We start from the raw sequence: 17513 nt of genomic DNA on the forward strand, positions 1-17513 counted from the left end.
ATAACTAATCCCTCATGCAGAATGCCTGCAGCTTGAAAAAAGTTGTGTTGTTTATGTCAGACTGGGTTTTTTTTTACATATCAAGTATCCCTCTGTGAGCGGTTGGATTTTCAGGAAAAGAATCGACCACGAGAGGAGGTAGAATTGCAAACACCACAAGAGAACAGACAGCCAGCATGTAGGTGTTCACCACTTTCCCTCCGACTGAAGACTGGCTGGATCTTATTGGGAGAAACCATTCACAGGTAATTTATAATAAATACACATGTCATCATAATGGTTATAACGAATATCTATAATATTATGTGCATGCATGAATAGTGGTTTATAGCCATCTGTTAATTTACCCCAAAACCCACATTATAACTGACCATAATAAATATAAATACATTCCCAACTAAAACAGAAACCCCTACGCCTATCTCGCCACTTGGTTCGTCCCGGAACCTTTGGTCAGTGTTTGTTTCCCCCGAGGACCTTTAGGCAGAACACACTGGACCGGACACAGGACGAAGCAGCATGGATAATGGACGTAAACTTTACACAGTGTTCACTTATACAATTAATGCAGCTTAACGTCATGATATATACTCGCTTAAACATATTATTTGCACACAATGATTAATCTCAACCGCTGTCATTCTTACACAATCATAAACACTTTCGGGTGGAGTCGAGGGTTAGCATGTATGGTTAGCATGCTAACAATGTGTCACTTGGCACAAAAAAGTGCATTGAGGCTGATGGCAATTTTTGTATAACTTTTTGTATAAACCAAGATATCTTTGTAAAACAAACTTTGACCTGGATGGTGATGCAGAAATCATCAACTGTGTATACAGTGTTTTATGGCTTATCTGTTTGAGCTACATATTCAGAAACCTAAAGATAGACTGTAATAGATCGCTAATGCTTAGATTCACGCAAATATTCCGGTAAATTATCCCCACACTTTACTCGTTTACATTTTAAAATAAACTATTTTGCACTTAAAGAAAAGGCGCTGCTGAGATTCGAACTCAGGATCTCCTGTTTACTAGACAGGCGCTTTAACCAACTAAGCCACAGCACCGTAGTGGGCACCCGTGGTAGTTGTTATTATATACATTGAAATGTAATCCCCACGCCGGTGCTTAATAAAGAACCACATGATCACCCAAATACGGAAAAAAGCCATGTTTACAAATACAAAATTATCTTTTTGCCAAGTACTACTAATAAAATAAAGTATGTGTTGACGTATCTTTACAAGTCCTCAGGGAATTCCCTGAAAACCCATGGGAGTCCACAGGCTGCACTTTGGGAGACAACTGGGTCGTGTGAAATGTTGTTAACTGTATCAAAAATAGTTTCCCTCCCTTGAGTTTATTTTCTTTAAGTATGAGTCATGTGCCAGATTTAATCTTTATTTCCTTCAATCTGCAAGCCTTTAGGAAACGGCAGCCGGAGGTAGAACAGGGCTCCAGGATTTCCAAGGGAAACAGCGTTGAGAGAAACTTAATCCAGCAGCGGGGGTGGTCAGGTTGGGGGTGGGCTGTTTGTGAGGAAAGCCGTGGTGGTCTTGCAGAAAACAAACCCCCTCAGCCTCCTCACTGCTCACATACCTGACATACTTAAAAGTTTCGGTGAGCTGACCTACACAATCTGATACCAAGCTCTGAGAGATCTTAACTGTGACCTATATCAAGTCATATATGTTACCGGAATGGAAAGCCTTTTTCATACAATGTGATTTTTTTATTTTTGTGGCCTGTCATCGTGTTATGTTCAATCCTTGTACATAGATTAAATGAAAATCAGTATTAGACAAAGTGTTTTTTTGTTTTTACGAAAGGAGTATTACTACAGTGTAAAGATACATTACAATTAATCGTGAATACATTTTATTTGGAAAAAGGCGAAAGGGAACAGGAAGGCATGGACAATCAGGATCTGATTTTATAACAAAAAACTGGTTTCAGATATGAAGCCCTCAGAGATGTAGAAGGACCACAGTAAACATTTTAACAAAAAAAAAGACATCTTATGAGACACTAGATTCAAACACTTAAGTTAGGTGAGCACATACTTTAAAAACAATATTTATTATGATTTAGCTTGTATATTTATTATGAAGGTTTGCTTCTCTCCTCTCAGTAGTATTGTGGTAGTATAAAAAGTAATTGTATTTTCCTATTCAGGTTACAGGCTTGCTTCTTATGTATAATAATGACTTGCTCTTCCCCAATGGTATATGCATTCAAATGTGAAAATAGGACTTTAAATTAATGTATTGTGTCAACAGGTTTCCATGTCATTATACAAACTTTCAGTTTGATCCACCTTGTATGTGAAATGCTTTGTTTGAAATAAAAACGCTTTAAATAAAATATATAATTGTTGTTACTTAAAGCTGCACTAAATATTATTTTGTGTTTATATTAAAGGGATCAAATGACAGTAATGTTAAAGGTGTCTCTTAAAGTGACAAACCTAAAGAATTAATTTCCGTAGTTTTTAGTGTCTAAGCATTTTTCAGCCTATTGTTTTTTATATACCCTTACGGAGCCTACACACGGCGGCGTGCGTTGCCGCTTCAACGCTTCTGCCCATTCACTTTGAATGGGGTGACGTCACGATTCGCCGAACTGCATTGTGGGAGCAAAGCGTAGCTTCTCTCGCGGTGCTCGCTGCAAAAGTAGAGCAATGTTCTACTTTTGCCGCCTCGACGGAGGCGTCAGCCAATCAAATCCCGCGTATGCAAATCTGACATTACAGATTACGGCCCCTACACACGGCGGCGTGCGTTACCGCTTGGCGGTGGGCGTGTCTGAAGCTTGGGGATTTTTTACGAACAACGCGACCAACAACCAATCACATGAATGTCCCGCCCCGGACATACAAAGCAAAGCATTCATGCTACATCCATGCTGGCTAAATATACTGTCTATGCTTGCTAGCTGTCCATTCAAACGAAGTACACTGGATATAAACTCCCCAAACAGGCGAAAACCTACCAGTTTCACCCACTGTCTCTGCCACCTCCCCCCATGCCTGGCTCCTCCGGTTTGTATCCCTGTATGTAAAGAGGGACTGGTCATATAGTACCGCCACGGTCATTTTCTCCTCCATTTTTTGACATGGGAAATAACTGCGGTCTGGCTCTCCCAACATACACGCGGTTTGATTGGCTAGCGCTTGTAATGTCAGATTTGCATACGCGGGATTTGATTGGCTGACGCCTCCGTCGAGGCGGCAAAAGTAGAACATTGCTCTACTTTTGCAGCGAGCACCGCGAGAGAAGCTACGCTTTGCTCCCACAATGCAGTTCGGCGAATCGTGACGTCACCCCATTCAAAGTGAATGGGCAGAAGCGTTGAAGCGGCAACGCACGCCGCCGTGTGTAGGCTCCGTTACGGCCCGTCCACACAGCGGCGTGCGTTGACGCTTGCCGGCGGGCGTGTCTGACACTCGATCAACAACCAATCACATTAATCTCCCGCCCCTGACACACAAGCAGCGGTTTGATTGGCTAGAGCTTGGACTGGCATATGATTCGATTGGCTGACGCCTCTACCGAGGCGTCAAAAGTTGAACATTGCTCAACTTTTGCAGCGAGTCACGCCAGCGACGCTCCGCGTCACTTCCCACGATGCAGTTCGGCTAAAAGTGACGTCACCCCATTCAAAGTGAATGGGCAGAAGCGTTGGAAGCTTCAACGCACGCCGCTGTGTGGACGGGCCGTTAATCTGTGAAATTGCGATCCCTTAAAGCAGGCACTTCTCAGAAAAGAAAGGAATAGAAAATAGCTTCTGTTAACCCAAATTAGAATTGTTCATTGTTTGCTAGTTGATTCACTTTTTCACAATCTGTTCATTCATGTTAATTGATGTCACTGTAAACACTATACATCATCAGCTGGGTATCTTTCAATGGACTGATACACCTGTACAGTTGTATTATATCCACAGTATGATGTCACCCTATGAGTAGATGACATCTATTCTGTCCTTCTTACATACAGAGTAAAGTATGAACCAACAGGCACGCCTCATGATAACAAAACCCTCTGTGGAATGGAATCTATTATGATAGAGATAAAACCATTATCATAACACTAATCCTGTATCCTTGCAGCTATTAAAACGAATGTCTTTGTTCATTCTGCCCTTTATTCACTCAGCTACCGTGCAGGGCTTGCTTTTATTGTGGTTGCTTTTATTTCTTTGCATAAATATGAGTTTGTATGAAGCGTAAATGCGAGGCAGAAGCTCCCATTGGGATAAAGTGACATTGTGGGCCTCTGGTGAGATAACATGCCCCACCACACACCTGGTATCTCATGCCAGGCCGAGCAGCTGCCATGTTTCCACTGCACGTTACCATGGACGTAGCTTGCAAACATTGAAGTCTGTGGGGACTCTCAATCCATCTCTTTCATATACTAAACACACACACAAGCGACACACCTCCTCATGCATCAGCGAATGGGTCAAATAGTTAAGAAATATCCAGGGTATGAGACAGAATCACTGCACACACAAAGAAAGACGACATCAAAGAGGGTTTACTCTGGCTTATGAGCATAAAGGAGCCGTTTCACAGAGAACATCTGATTTACTATGGCTCTAATGCTCTTTACAGATGGCTTCTGATTACATTATACCCAAAATACACAAACACATCAGTTTCCTTCGGAGTTGAAATAAGTATTCAGTTCCTTTTATAAAAGTGGCCTTATTATTTCCCTTTCCTGTAGTGTGTTATATGTGTTTGTGCAAAGGCTCAAATCCCTGTGTTCCCTCCAGAGGAAACATCGCTGAAACGCCTCCATTGGACTCCTTTGTTTACTTCCCTGACAAAGTGACATCACTACGTAACACTCACGCTTCTATTGGCTAGCGCTCCAACACACCGTACGTGATAGGCTAAGGGACGGGACATCTCTAAGCGGTTGACCAATCACAACACTGTTTGCCTCTACTTGAAGTGGGACCAAGTCATTGTTTGTAAATCAAAAGAAAGTCTTGTTTCTAAATTCCTGAGCATTGACCGCATCATTTTGATTGTCCTCGGAGTAACAGTTATGAGATATTTTAACAAATAATAAATGCTTTTTGAAAAGTGTACTGCAGAGTAATTTGTAATTCCTAGCTGAATGTTTTGCATGCTACCGTCTGCTTTTTGTTGACTACAGCAGAGTCTTTACATTCACATGTGATAATCCGAGGTGTCACCTGTTGTCTGTCTGCTGTCTGCCACATCTTCACCTCCTGCTTGTGATTGTATGTTGCAGGTAAATTACAACTGAATTAGCTGTCACGTTTTTTTACGACATTATTATTGTATTATTTAGGAACTGAGATGATGTTAAGTAAATATAATTAAACAAACTAAATAGTAGATGACTTGTTGTTGTGTTAGAGTCAAATCTAAGTTGCGAATCTAAATTAATCAGATTCATGACTTGGCAAAACATTGCAAATGAGAAGTGACATTACATCTCTTCTCTTTGTTAGTAATTGAATAAAAGAACAGATCATTGTGACGAGGCAATACAATACATAGGCCCTTTGACACAGAACAAAAACATCTTTAAAAGTCAATGTTAACACATAACAGATAGGCCGACATCATGTCGTAGATCTGAGCAGGGTTTCTCTGTCACAGCAACTGATGACATCTCTCAGCTGCAAAAGGTTTTGTTCAGTGCAATTAAAGTGTGCTTGCATGGCAACAATATACATGAACCTAAGTTAGAGAGACTTCAAACCACAAACAAAACCTCACTTACAGATAATGTTATTATGTAATAAGGCAAGGCAAGGCAAGGCAAGTTTATTTATATAGCACTTTTCAACACAAGGCAATTCAAAGTGCTTTACAAAAAATGAAAGAGATTAAGAAAATGGCATTTAAAATCAGTCATTAAAAAGAAAAGCTAATAAAATAAACATTAAAAGAAAAAAGTACATGGATAAAAGTTACAGTGCAGTCTAAGATATAATAAGCATAAATATATACATACATGTGTTTTTATGGTCTTTTAATTTGTGTGGGGTTTCTCTCTTCCCTATTATTTACGGTTTATGGGCTTTTTTGTAAGATTACCACTTCTCTTTTGGATCTTTACATGGGACATACCGATGAAACAATGACACCTGCTGGACAGAGATTGGAAATGCAGATAGTCTTCTGGGAACCGCCCAGAAACTACTTCTCGTTTTCCATTGGTTTAAATCTTGAGAAGCGTGCTATCTGATTGGTCATATTATTTTCAGTTGGCCAATCAACGATTTTGTTTACAACCACACACATAGGTCATGGTTCATCCCAATTTGAAGTGACGCAACTAGCTTGCCAGGCAGCTAATGCTATGGATAACACACTCAGGAGGGAGCAAATATCAATATACCACAAATACCACAGCTCAGAGAAAATGAAGTATACCCACATGTAACCAAGCGTCGTATTTTCTGCGACAATGCTGTGTTTGCGTGTAAATGCCGCGAGGTCATTGGAGTCTTTGAGAAAGGTTGGTAGCTAAGCTAATGTTAAAGAAGCTAACGTTAACGGTATTTCTATTTCTAGCAGATATGACAGGCTGACTTTAACCTAACCTTTCCTTTTTTACACCACTTTGTATTTATATGCATAAAATACACCATATTATTTCTACCGTTTAATAATGGATAGTGCCTTTAATTACGTTTAAATGTGTCCCAAGCTCTGCAGTTATTCACTACAACAATGTGTACACCTTGTGCTTTGATTGATTGATTGATTGATTGATTGATTGAAAAGTTTATTAACAGCTTGTATATTGGGTACAGTACAGTACAGCTCAAAACATACAATTGTTAAGGGGATGCAGACCAGAGAAAGACTTTCGTCTTGTTTACATCAGGGTCCCCCATTTCCAATTCATCATATCATTTAAGACATATAAGACATATTTGACATACAGATGGCTTATTTACAATTTACATACAGGTGGTTTTTTACATACAGATTGCTTATTTACAATTTTCATTTTAGATTTCGTTCTAATACATCCTAACCGGACATTTAAGACATACCAAGTCTACAGATATACAGTTAGTAACAGAGTCTAAAATGCGAGTATATACATAGATGGGGGGGGGGGGAAGCTGTCCATTGAACGACAGGTTGAGATTTGTACCATTACCGGGGCCAGTTTTGCAATGCTCTCCCCCGAAGGTGCTCTTTAAGAGAGGTTTTGAAGGTAAGTATAGTTTTACTTTCCTTTACAGTTGTGGGAAGAGCGTTCCACCTTGATGTGGCATAATTGCGAAACGTGTATTCCCCCTTTTTTGTGCCAAATCTGGGTTTCACATGATTTGTGGAGCTCCCTCTGGTGTTATGATCATGGTATTCCTTGACCTTTGGGAATAATTTTGACATGTACATGGGTACCATAGAGGTGTAGTGGATCTTAGTAGACCAGGCCCATTGCAAGTAGCTGTACTCTGTCGTCTACTCTAAGCCATCCTAGGTTGTCAAAGTGGGCAGAGGTGAGGTGGGTTCTAGATGAAAGGTCAAGCAGTAGTCTGACCAGTTTATTTTGCGATGTTTGAAGTTTTATTTTTAGCGCCTTGGAGGTGCTATGGTACCATGACGTGCAAGCATAGTCATAGTACCCTTGAATGAGTGCTCCTGCCAGAGTCTTCAGGGTGTTTTTGTTTACCAGAGAGGAGATCCGGTATAGGAATCTAGTTCTTTGATTGACTTGTTTTATTACATTGGATGCCATTTTGTCACAGGAGAGGTTTGCCTCAAGAATAGATCCTAGGTATGTAATTTCCTTCTTACTTGTGACAATAATGTCGCCCACTGCAACTGAGAAGTCGTCGGATTTGCTGAGATTATGTTTCGAACCGAAGAGAATGGACTCTGTTTTACCCAGGTGTAATGATAATTTATTATCGGCGAGCCAGGTGCAGATTCTGCCGAGCTCGGAGCTGAGGGTTTTTTCAACCTGCAACCTGTTCCTGTCAGAGACCAGCAGGGCTGAGTCGTCCGCGAACAGGAACAAGTTGCAGTCACATGCTGATGACATGTCATTTACATAAATTAGGAACAGTAACGGACCTAATATGCTTCCTTGTGGAACACCACAGCTCACTGGGAGGGGGGGGGACAGAGTACCGTTTACCTCCACCATCTGTTCTCTCCCCTCCAGGTAGGATTGCATCCAGCTCACCGATAGTTTATCAAAACCAATTGCTTTTAGCTTGTCAATCAGAATGGGGTGATTGACAGTGTCGAAAGCCTTTTGTAGGTCCAGCATCACCATGCCGCAGTACTTGCCCTCGTCCACCTCTTGTTAGATGTGGTCGCTCAAATAAAGAAGGCATGTGTCAGTGGAGTGGGATGTTCTAAAGCCAGATTGAAATTCATAGATTAGTTTCTTTTCCGCGAGGTACTTTTCGACCTGTTCATATACTATTTTTTCCATGACTTTCGGGATGGAGGTAAGTATAGAAACAGGGCGGTAGTTGCCTGGGTCCAATTTGCTGCCCTTTTTGTGCAGGGGGGTTACTCTTGCAATTTTGAAGTCTTTGGGTACTTTTCCCTGTTTTATGGAGAGGTTAATTATGTGAGCTATGACTGGTGAGATGGCGGTTGCTGTGTCTCTGAGGAATTTGGAGGGGATATTGTCGTGACCAGTGGCCTTGTTAGGTTGGAGGGCGCTCAGTTTAATGAGTACCTCTGCTGTTGTTACCCTTGCTAGACTGAAATCATCTTTGCGTACCCCTAGGTTTTTGTAGTAGGTCATGATGTGATCGACTCCAAAAAGCCCTGAGTGGGAGGGTAATTTATTTACAAGAGTTGTGGCTATGTTTGTGAAAAAAATGTTCAAGTACTTGGCCACATCCAGTTTGTCTGTGATGAGCCTGTTATCTGTCTTTATGTTTAAGTTAGAAAATCTCGTTTTGAGTTTTTTACTGCAGCCAAGCTGGTTATTGAGTAATTTCCAAAGTTCACGGGGTTTATTTTTGTTTTCCTCAGTTTTGACATTGATGAAATTCTTTTTGGCAGTTTTGATCATGGAGCTTACGTCATTTCTTAGTCTGTTTCTTTCAATTTTGAGTTTTGAGTTCAGTCACGTGGGCCTGGAGTTCACTGCTCGTGCTTTTGGAAAGCATTGACTGACTTTTATGAAACTCAGAGCATTTTTTGTCTCTGGTTTTCATGGCGGTCAGTATGCCGGAGTGCATCCACGGCTCAGCGCGATTTTTTACCCTGGTTGTTCTTAGGGGGGCCAAATCATTGAGTATTACAGAGAATTTGTTTTTGAAAGCAAGCCATGTTTCTTCAACTTGTGTACCACTGAGCTCATCTGACCAGTCCAGGCTCTCCAGTTCTAGGTTAAAGGCCTCGCTAGAGTAGTTTTTGAGGTCTCTAGATATGACTGTTTTGTGACAGCCGGCCCTTTGTTTTAGCTTTTTGCGGGTACAGAATATCATATAATGATCACTTAAACCGCATGCTATAACCCCTTTACTGGAGATCCTGGACTTGTCAGAGGTCAGAATGAGATCAATGGTAGTTTGTGTTGTTTCACATACCCGGGTGGGTTGGGTGATTAGCTGGCTGAAGCCGTGCAGATCACAAATCCTACTGAAGGACTTGAAGACGGACGTGTCTTTACGGTGCATATCCGTGTTCCAGTCTCCAATAATAATTGTCTCTATATCCCCCACATCAGCCAAACACCCATCTAATGTATCATAAAAGTCACTCTGTTCCGGTGGTCTATAGATTGTCCCGACTATTACAGATTTAGCATTGTCAAAAAGAATTTCAACCCACACAGATTCAATATTTTCATGATGCAGGTCAGTACGGTTTTTGAAATTGGTGTCTTTATGTATGTACATGCAGACACCACCTCCATTCACGTTCCTGTCCCTTCTCACTACAAGATAATCTTCAATTTCAATCTCTGAATCTGTAATGGAATTGTCCAATTTGGTCTCAGAAAAGCATAATATGCTTGCCTTACCGTTCATGAATAGCTGCCTGAGTTCAGCCAGTTTGTGTCTCAGGCTGTTAGTGTTCAGATGAAAAATATGTAGTCCATTTTTGTTGCTTAAATGCACAATGTCTTTCATTATTACATTACTCAAATGAAATCATCAGTGCATGATATTAAGGACAGAGAGAACACACAGTAAAGGGGAACATATTAGATGAATATATTCACATTGCTAAGTTTCATATATTTAACATAGATGTTGTTGCTATTGGTAGCAGTATGCATTACTTTTAAGTGTACCTGGGCCAGAGACATTCTCTAAACAGCTGTGATTTTTCCAGTTTTGACATGGAAACCTAAACTGAACTATAAGAGACACTTTCACAATGCCACTGTTACTTGAGAGTCTTCCTCTGGGGGGTTTCTCTTAAACATAAAGTAAGAAATCCAACCGAAGATATCACAGCTGTGCCTTTTATCAAACTGCCTCTTTCCTTCTTATCTCAGTGTCATTCCATTTGCACATAGATATTTACACATCATAGACAAAGAGTTCCTTTATTATTTTCCCTATTTCATGTCTTCTTAAAAATAGAATACATTAACTTTAGATTTGAGGTTTTTGACAATAAAATGTTAAGAAAAAATTGTGAAAATGGTCCATTCCAGTTCTTGAAAATCCAAGAAGATGTCTCTAATTGTCTTGTTTTCTCACTCCAAAACCCAAAGACATTCACTTTAATATGATACAAAAAAAAAGTCTACATTTGATAATGTATGCATGTTCTGCTCTTTTAAAAAAAATATAAAAACAACTTTAATGTTTAATTAAGGTTTATCAAAATCTATGGCAATTTCTTTTCTGCCAGTCATCTAATTGATAACTCTCTAACCTCTGCAGCTTTTCAGAAGATGTTGCAAAAATAATAAGATTGCCTTCCTTTCTTATGTCATCATTAAAAGAAAATAGTTTGGAATCGAAAAATACTGACAGAGAGAAGAAATAATTGCATGGAATATCTTTTCAAAATGTGACTATAACTAATCACATGTTACTCTACTGTGTTTCAGCTGTGCTTCCTCTCCCTGATGCACATGAGACATCCGCCCTGTCAGTGCCCTGTGCAGCGGTGGAGGATACAACACAGTGGTGCCGCTCGCTGCCTCTCTACCGGACCACCTGCTCCCCCCACACTGACTGACCCCTCCTCTGAGTGCACTGAAGCAAAGCCCAGCAACAGCACACCTGCCTGGACCCCTGACCAGGGCCCCCCGCCGGCCCCCGCCCACTGCTGCATGAGCGGCTGCCATAACTGTGTGTGGATCGAACACGCCGAGCAGCTGCTGGCGTATTACCACGACGGAGGAGACCTGGCACTCGCAGCCATTGAGGAAAACGTCCTCGATGAAAACCTTAAAACCTACCTGAAGATGGAGATAAGGCTCTTGAAAAAGACGTGAAGGATATATTTGATCACAGTGTCGACATGAATGTGAGACTCATACAAAGAATCTTGTAAACTTTACGCACACTCATCAAATCTACCGGGTTCAAATGTGACAAGAAGCTGTGGGCTTCAGGAATCCACCTGTCCTTCCCGACAACAATCTGTGTGTCTCCTCCAAACACGCTTGCCTATCTTTGGGGAGTTGTTTCCGAACCTGTTCGTTATTTGATCTTTTTTCTTTTCAGTGAGAACAAAGCAATTATTACTACTAGGAATGCCACTATTTAAATCACAATTGTTGCTTAATGTTGTTTTAACAACGTAACTAACGAGCCAGGAAGGATTGTGCTTGAAGTGGTGAGTTTTTGAAACTGTGTTAAAAGATCATCGTAATGTTTCTGGCCTCATTCAAAAATGTATTTGGTTTAATATTAACTTTTTTAATTTGTAGTGAATTGATTCATTGTTCCTTTCATCATAAAGCACATATGCACATTATGTATTATTAGTTTGAAGTTTGAACTGGAGTGTTTAAATGATAATTGTATGTGTATAATGATCATTTGCTTCATTATATATAAGAGTTTATTTTGATTTTGAAATGTATTTTTAAGAATTGTTTGTTAAATAAATGTTTGTCTTTGTGAGCTGACATGAAGATTGTTTCGTTTTCTTTTGACTGCTTTAGTCACTGACTGACCGTAGTACACACACTGTTATTGTAATTCATTGATCAGGTTTTATAGTTTTTTCTTTAAAAGTTACTCAAACCAATTACTTGATTTTCAAAATAGCGATTGAAACAATTAATCAATTATTATTTGTGGCTCTATGTACAAAATAATGATGTTTTCATACATACATGACTTAGAATGAGCTGAATAAAGGAGGCTTCTTGAAGAGCAGAATCAATACCCTGAGGACCACATGAGAAAAGAAACGCTCAGATGGAGTGACGTGTTTCTGTGAGCCGCGGTGGAAACACCCGCTGTCTGCAGCTGTCAGTCTCTCCGTGTGTGAGGGGATGCTGACCCTGATCTGCATGACCTAGTCAGCAGAAGTCTGGTAACGGCCCTCTGTAAGTCCTTATTACACAGGAGGAGAAACACAGCACACACATCATGTACAGAGCACTGCCCAATGGCTGGGGGACTGAGCTGTCTTCAGTGACTTCTCTTGGTTGGAAATCCATCTTCAGCATTTCTTTCTTGGAGCTGAATTATCCACAGAGGTGCCCTGCTCTCTTAGAGAAATGGACCTGGTATTTAAAATGAGTTAAAGCGTATCACTGCAAGTTGGACCCAGGTACTTCTCAACAAAAACACACCTGTTTGCAATCTTGGCTCCTAATCGGTAGCACGAGGTCTCCATTGATATCAGGACAGCAGAAAGGCCAGACACCTTCCGTCGCAAACTGAAACCCACCTGTTTGGCTTGTGCCGAGGCCATTCAATACAATTACAATTAAAATAGCACCTAAAGAGTTTAACCCATTTGAAGGTAATTCACTATGGTTTGGCTTATTTGTAAAGAATATATCTTTACGGTTTGTTGCACTTATTTTAAGTCACTTTGGATCAAACAGCTAAATAAAATGTAATCAGACTTTTAATGACAAAAATCTCTTTCTGAAAAACATATACTGACCTCAGATGTTGATCCCATGGCCATTGCAGAATGAAATGAACTGTTAAGGAAATATAGAGCTCTGGCTCTTAATACTATTTTCCATCAGATTGAACCATTTTGATGCAATGCAAAATGAATGATGTTTTCTTCTAAATAACACTTTTGTGCATACAAAAGAATGAGTTTTGACATAATGTACATCCTCACCATCACCTGCTTTCACCCAAAGCCCAAACATGCGAAGTGTTGACATCGAGCAGGGATTCAGGGCATTCATAATCTTCTGTGGGCTCAGCATATAAGAGGGGCCCTAAGCTCCCACTGGCCCTCACAGCAAGCCCAGCATAGAGCTCCTCAACACAGTGCTGTGCTCAGATCACCTCTCCCATCAGCCGGTGAGTAAACACACTATTTCATCCCCATCAAAACCACAAATATATTGGAATATGTAGAGATTGTAGAAGCTGGGGGAGTTAAAGAGGAATGATTGATGTTGTTATTCTTGAAATGAATTGAGGTCAATGGTTATTGTTGATATTGCAATCTTTGTTTTGACCTGAAATGATCTCACTGTAACTGAAAAGATGGAAATGTGACATCATCATAATCTATTGAGGAAACAGATTCTTGTTTACTTTGTTTATCAAGCGTTTTGTGCAGAAGATGTATCAGTCAGGGGCGCTGTAGGGAGGGTGTAGCTTGCCAAATGATTAGAGCCAAGTCATGTTTGAAACCTTTTGATACTGACGTACATATGAGGATACATTTTCTTTCTTACTTTGAGAAAGAAACTTTTAACAATCACACCTTTTTTCCCTTCAACGGAAGACAATATTCTGTAATATCAAATAGTGTCTAAACAAGCAGCTGTACCAACACACGGGATGGATATCAGTTTCTCAGAAAAGTCATACAAATTTGAGACGAAATCCAATGCCTGCGATCGTGCTTGACAGTTGCTTTGATACTGCTGCAGTCATAGTACTGAGGGTTCCTGTCAAAGTATTTTCAACATACATTACAATATGCCTGAAAGATGTTGCACGTTTTTCCAATTGGTCACAGCATTGGTTACAGTCTTCAAACTAATGCAAAGCATTGATTCAAAGATTCAAGATTCAAAAGGTTTAATGTCATATACACAACTACGGTGTAGTTATGTAATGAATACAAAACTTGGGTCACAGGTTACTCAACAATGCAATTAAGGATTGTTAAGCATTGGACATCAAAATAATGTTTTATCTTCCAAACTAACCACATCAAGTCTATAGACTACACATTCACTATGTTTTGATCTAAAACTACTGCACACTAAGATCCAGCCAGGTTGGAGAGGGTCAGTGTCATTGAGCAGATCACTGAGACCCTCAGAGCGTGCTCAGCATGTCTGCTGTGTTGTCCTTGCTCTAACGAGATTACATTTGGAAACAGAGAAGGGGGAGTACTTATTAACTTGAGCCAGGGATTATGGGACATTGGATCATCCTCAGAGAACATGCTGCAAGGTGTATTCCATCTCACACATTCAATCAGTGGGAAATATGAGTATACATCCTGCTTGCTGATCAGTAAGACGATGAATGTTGTCAGACTGAGGTGAGAGGCTACATGCTTATTCTAACAAGATTTTAATGATGAACTAATTGTATATATTGTAATATCAATGTAATATATTGTAGTACAATAAAGTAGTTTTACTTGACCTTATGATTCTATCAATATTTGTATACTTTATTATTTTAATGGTGTCTTCTAAAGAACTTCTTATTTTAAAATATATCATACATTTATTTTATTGTATTGTATCTTTTGTTGCATATTCTTACTTTCACTTTTTTATATTTATACAATCATTTGTATTGCACCCGGGTGTTTGTAGTCAACAATGATCTACATAATAAATAGCCTATTTGTGTTTCCTTCTCAAATAAAGGAACTGTCATTAAACCCAATGTACCCCGAGATAATTCAAGTATTCAGATTCTGATATCATATTTCGTTGTTTGAACCTTTTTCTTTCTCCTTTCCAAAACAAAAAGATATCATTGTGACTACTATACTTCAGAAAGGTGTCTCTAAAGCCTGCACAGAGGCATCCTAACTTCTCAAAATGAATCTTGAGGTGCCCAAAGCTGAGATAAAGTCTGCCACTCGCGTCACCGGCGGCCCCTCCACTCCACGGAAAGGACCCCCCAAGTTCAAACAGAGGCAGACCCGTCAGTTCAAGAGCAAGCCTCCGAAGAAGGGAATCCAAGGGTAAGGATTCGTCAGAGGCTTAGATATAATGGCCAGTTTTGGTGTGTAACTTGTTTTTTCTTTGTAGATTTGGTGATGATATCCCTGGAATGGAGGGCTTAGGAACCGGTGAGATCACTTTGAAATGCATTTTGTATGAGTTATTATATGAAGAGGCTTACCGGTAAATAACCATATCTTTTTTCTATTTCTGCAGATATTACCGTCATTTGTCCCTGGGAGGCCTTCAATCACCTGGAGCTCAATGAGCTGGCCAAGTACGGCATCATCTGAGCCCCCACTGAGGATTACAGGCTGCATCGATACACTTCGTACTGCCGCCTCAGTCTTCATCTTCTAACTTCAAATGGAACTATTCCAAACAAACAACTACAAAAACGGAACTGTCCTCTGTCCTCACGAGCATGCATTGCTCAAGTTTAGCATCCATTACATGACATGTTACTTGTTAGAGGCTTTTATCCAAAGCGACTTACTCAATACTGAGGGCAATCCCCACAGGAGCAATTTGGGGTGAAGTGTCTCAGGGACACAACGACATGCTGACTGCAGTGGGGTTTGAACCTGTGCTCCCCTGATCCCTACACCAACGCACTACCCACTGCGCCACACGCATCCCTTTCTCTTCGCTTGCTTCTTGTCTCTTTTCTCCTCTCTTTCTCCTCTTATCTTTTGCTCACAGATAAAACAGGACATTTAGGAAAGAAAGGCAACCTGAAATGTCGTGACAAAGAAGAGGTTGGATTCCCACTTCATATGATTTCTACGCCTCCTTCGCCATCTCAGAGGCTTGTCCGTCAATGTAGAGAATGTAAGATTCAAAACCTGAATTATGTAAAGACTGGGAACCAGCTTGACATTTCTGATCGTAACTTTTTAAGTTGGATCATTTGAATCAATCCTATCCTTTTGTCTCTTTGGTTTGACCATCACAAAAACTTAAAATACCATTTTGTTTTCTTCCATCATAATATGTGTAAGTCTGACTCTGGTGCATTTAGAGAAGCTTTCTCATAAAAGAAAAACACACAGCAGCTTTTATGATTGTGTTTCTGTTTACTTATATTGTAAATCCCCTCTTATTTGAATGTCATTCTTGTATAATATGAATGTATATGAACATTTGTGTTTTATGTTCTTGTCATACTTCCACACAACACTGTTGTGTCCTGTGTGTTATATTTTTGTTTTTAATAGCAATTTCTTCTTTCATCCATCATTTACCTATTTTTCTTTTCATTCTCATTTCATCTCCATCACTGATCCTTCATGCTGTTCATGTTTAGACTCTGGAATATTACCAATCTGTTGTACATAAGATCAATGCATGCACACCTTGACTTTCATTTGGCTTTTTTCTCTTTCACATTTTTTTCAAATAAAGACAAGATAAGATATAAGGTAAGAAATACTTTCATGATCCCAAATTGGGAATTATTTTCCATTACAGCAGCATGTCAAAACAAAGGCATTGCACATCATTTGAAATGTAAAGAGTATACAATAAACAAACGTAAAATAAAGAAGATATTAACAAATAGGTTGCTAGCTGGTAAAGGAAGATTTTATGTTTTTTTTCTGAAATAACTTGTGTTCAATGATTGTTCTGTAGTGGTAATGGATGGCATAGGGATTCAAAGGATGGATGTTTCAGTAAATGTTCAGATCTGAAGAGATGTATATAAAGCTTTGTAATTTCTACAGCATGAAGAAAAATTAAAGAGTAAACAAGTAAAATAAAAATGGAGATGTATCTTTTCTCACAAAATTATTTATCAGATGATATTGTTTTTATCAGCCTTACCGTAACATACAATTAAAGTAGTGTTGTAACAAATACAACAATGTGCACAACTCATTTAAAAAATGCAAAATATATTAAAGGAAAGGGGTATTTAGACTTTGATAATATACATATCATGCAATTGATGAAACTGTGTTTATTAAAGTTAATACAGCAGTGTAATACGTTGAGCATTTCATACAGTGCACACTACACTATCAGTTGCAGCTTTATCCAAATCCCAGGGACAATAGAGTACTGTGCCAGAAGACTGCTGTTTGTGGTTTGTGGTAATGATTCAACCTGATTCTATTGACACATATACACTATAGAAGCTAAACTAAATAGGGACTTCGAATCAGGTCCATCAACAAGCCACACATTTGCAATGATGTGCAACTAATTGAAATGC

General features: G+C 39.6%; 2 protein-coding genes and 1 non-coding gene across 3 annotated transcripts; 2 read left to right on the plus strand and 1 right to left on the minus strand.

Moving 5' to 3' along the window:
• Positions 1–998: 998 nt before the first annotated feature.
• On the minus strand, positions 999–1072 carry trnat-agu. The gene has a single exon. It is a non-coding gene; the product is annotated as a tRNA-Thr (tRNA).
• A 5233-nt stretch (positions 1073–6305) lies between these two features.
• On the plus strand, positions 6306–12082 carry oxld1 (oxidoreductase-like domain containing 1). The gene is made up of 2 exons (XM_034227549.1): positions 6306–6514; positions 11054–12082. The coding sequence occupies exons 1-2, from the start codon at positions 6464–6466 to the stop codon at positions 11441–11443; spliced, it is 441 nt and encodes a 146-aa protein (XP_034083440.1). The 5' UTR covers positions 6306–6463; the 3' UTR covers positions 11444–12082.
• A 3090-nt stretch (positions 12083–15172) lies between these two features.
• On the plus strand, positions 15173–15591 carry pde6gb (phosphodiesterase 6G, cGMP-specific, rod, gamma, paralog b). Its single transcript, XM_034227573.1, has 3 exons — positions 15173–15318; positions 15386–15426; positions 15515–15591. Exons 1-3 carry the CDS (start codon positions 15173–15175, stop codon positions 15589–15591), a joined length of 264 nt encoding a protein of 87 aa, XP_034083464.1.
• The last annotated feature ends 1922 nt before the right edge of the window (positions 15592–17513 follow it).

This window comes from Gymnodraco acuticeps, unplaced genomic scaffold, assembly GCF_902827175.1.
Source record: "Gymnodraco acuticeps unplaced genomic scaffold, fGymAcu1.1, whole genome shotgun sequence".
NCBI classification, from domain to species: domain Eukaryota; kingdom Metazoa; phylum Chordata; class Actinopteri; order Perciformes; family Bathydraconidae; genus Gymnodraco; species Gymnodraco acuticeps.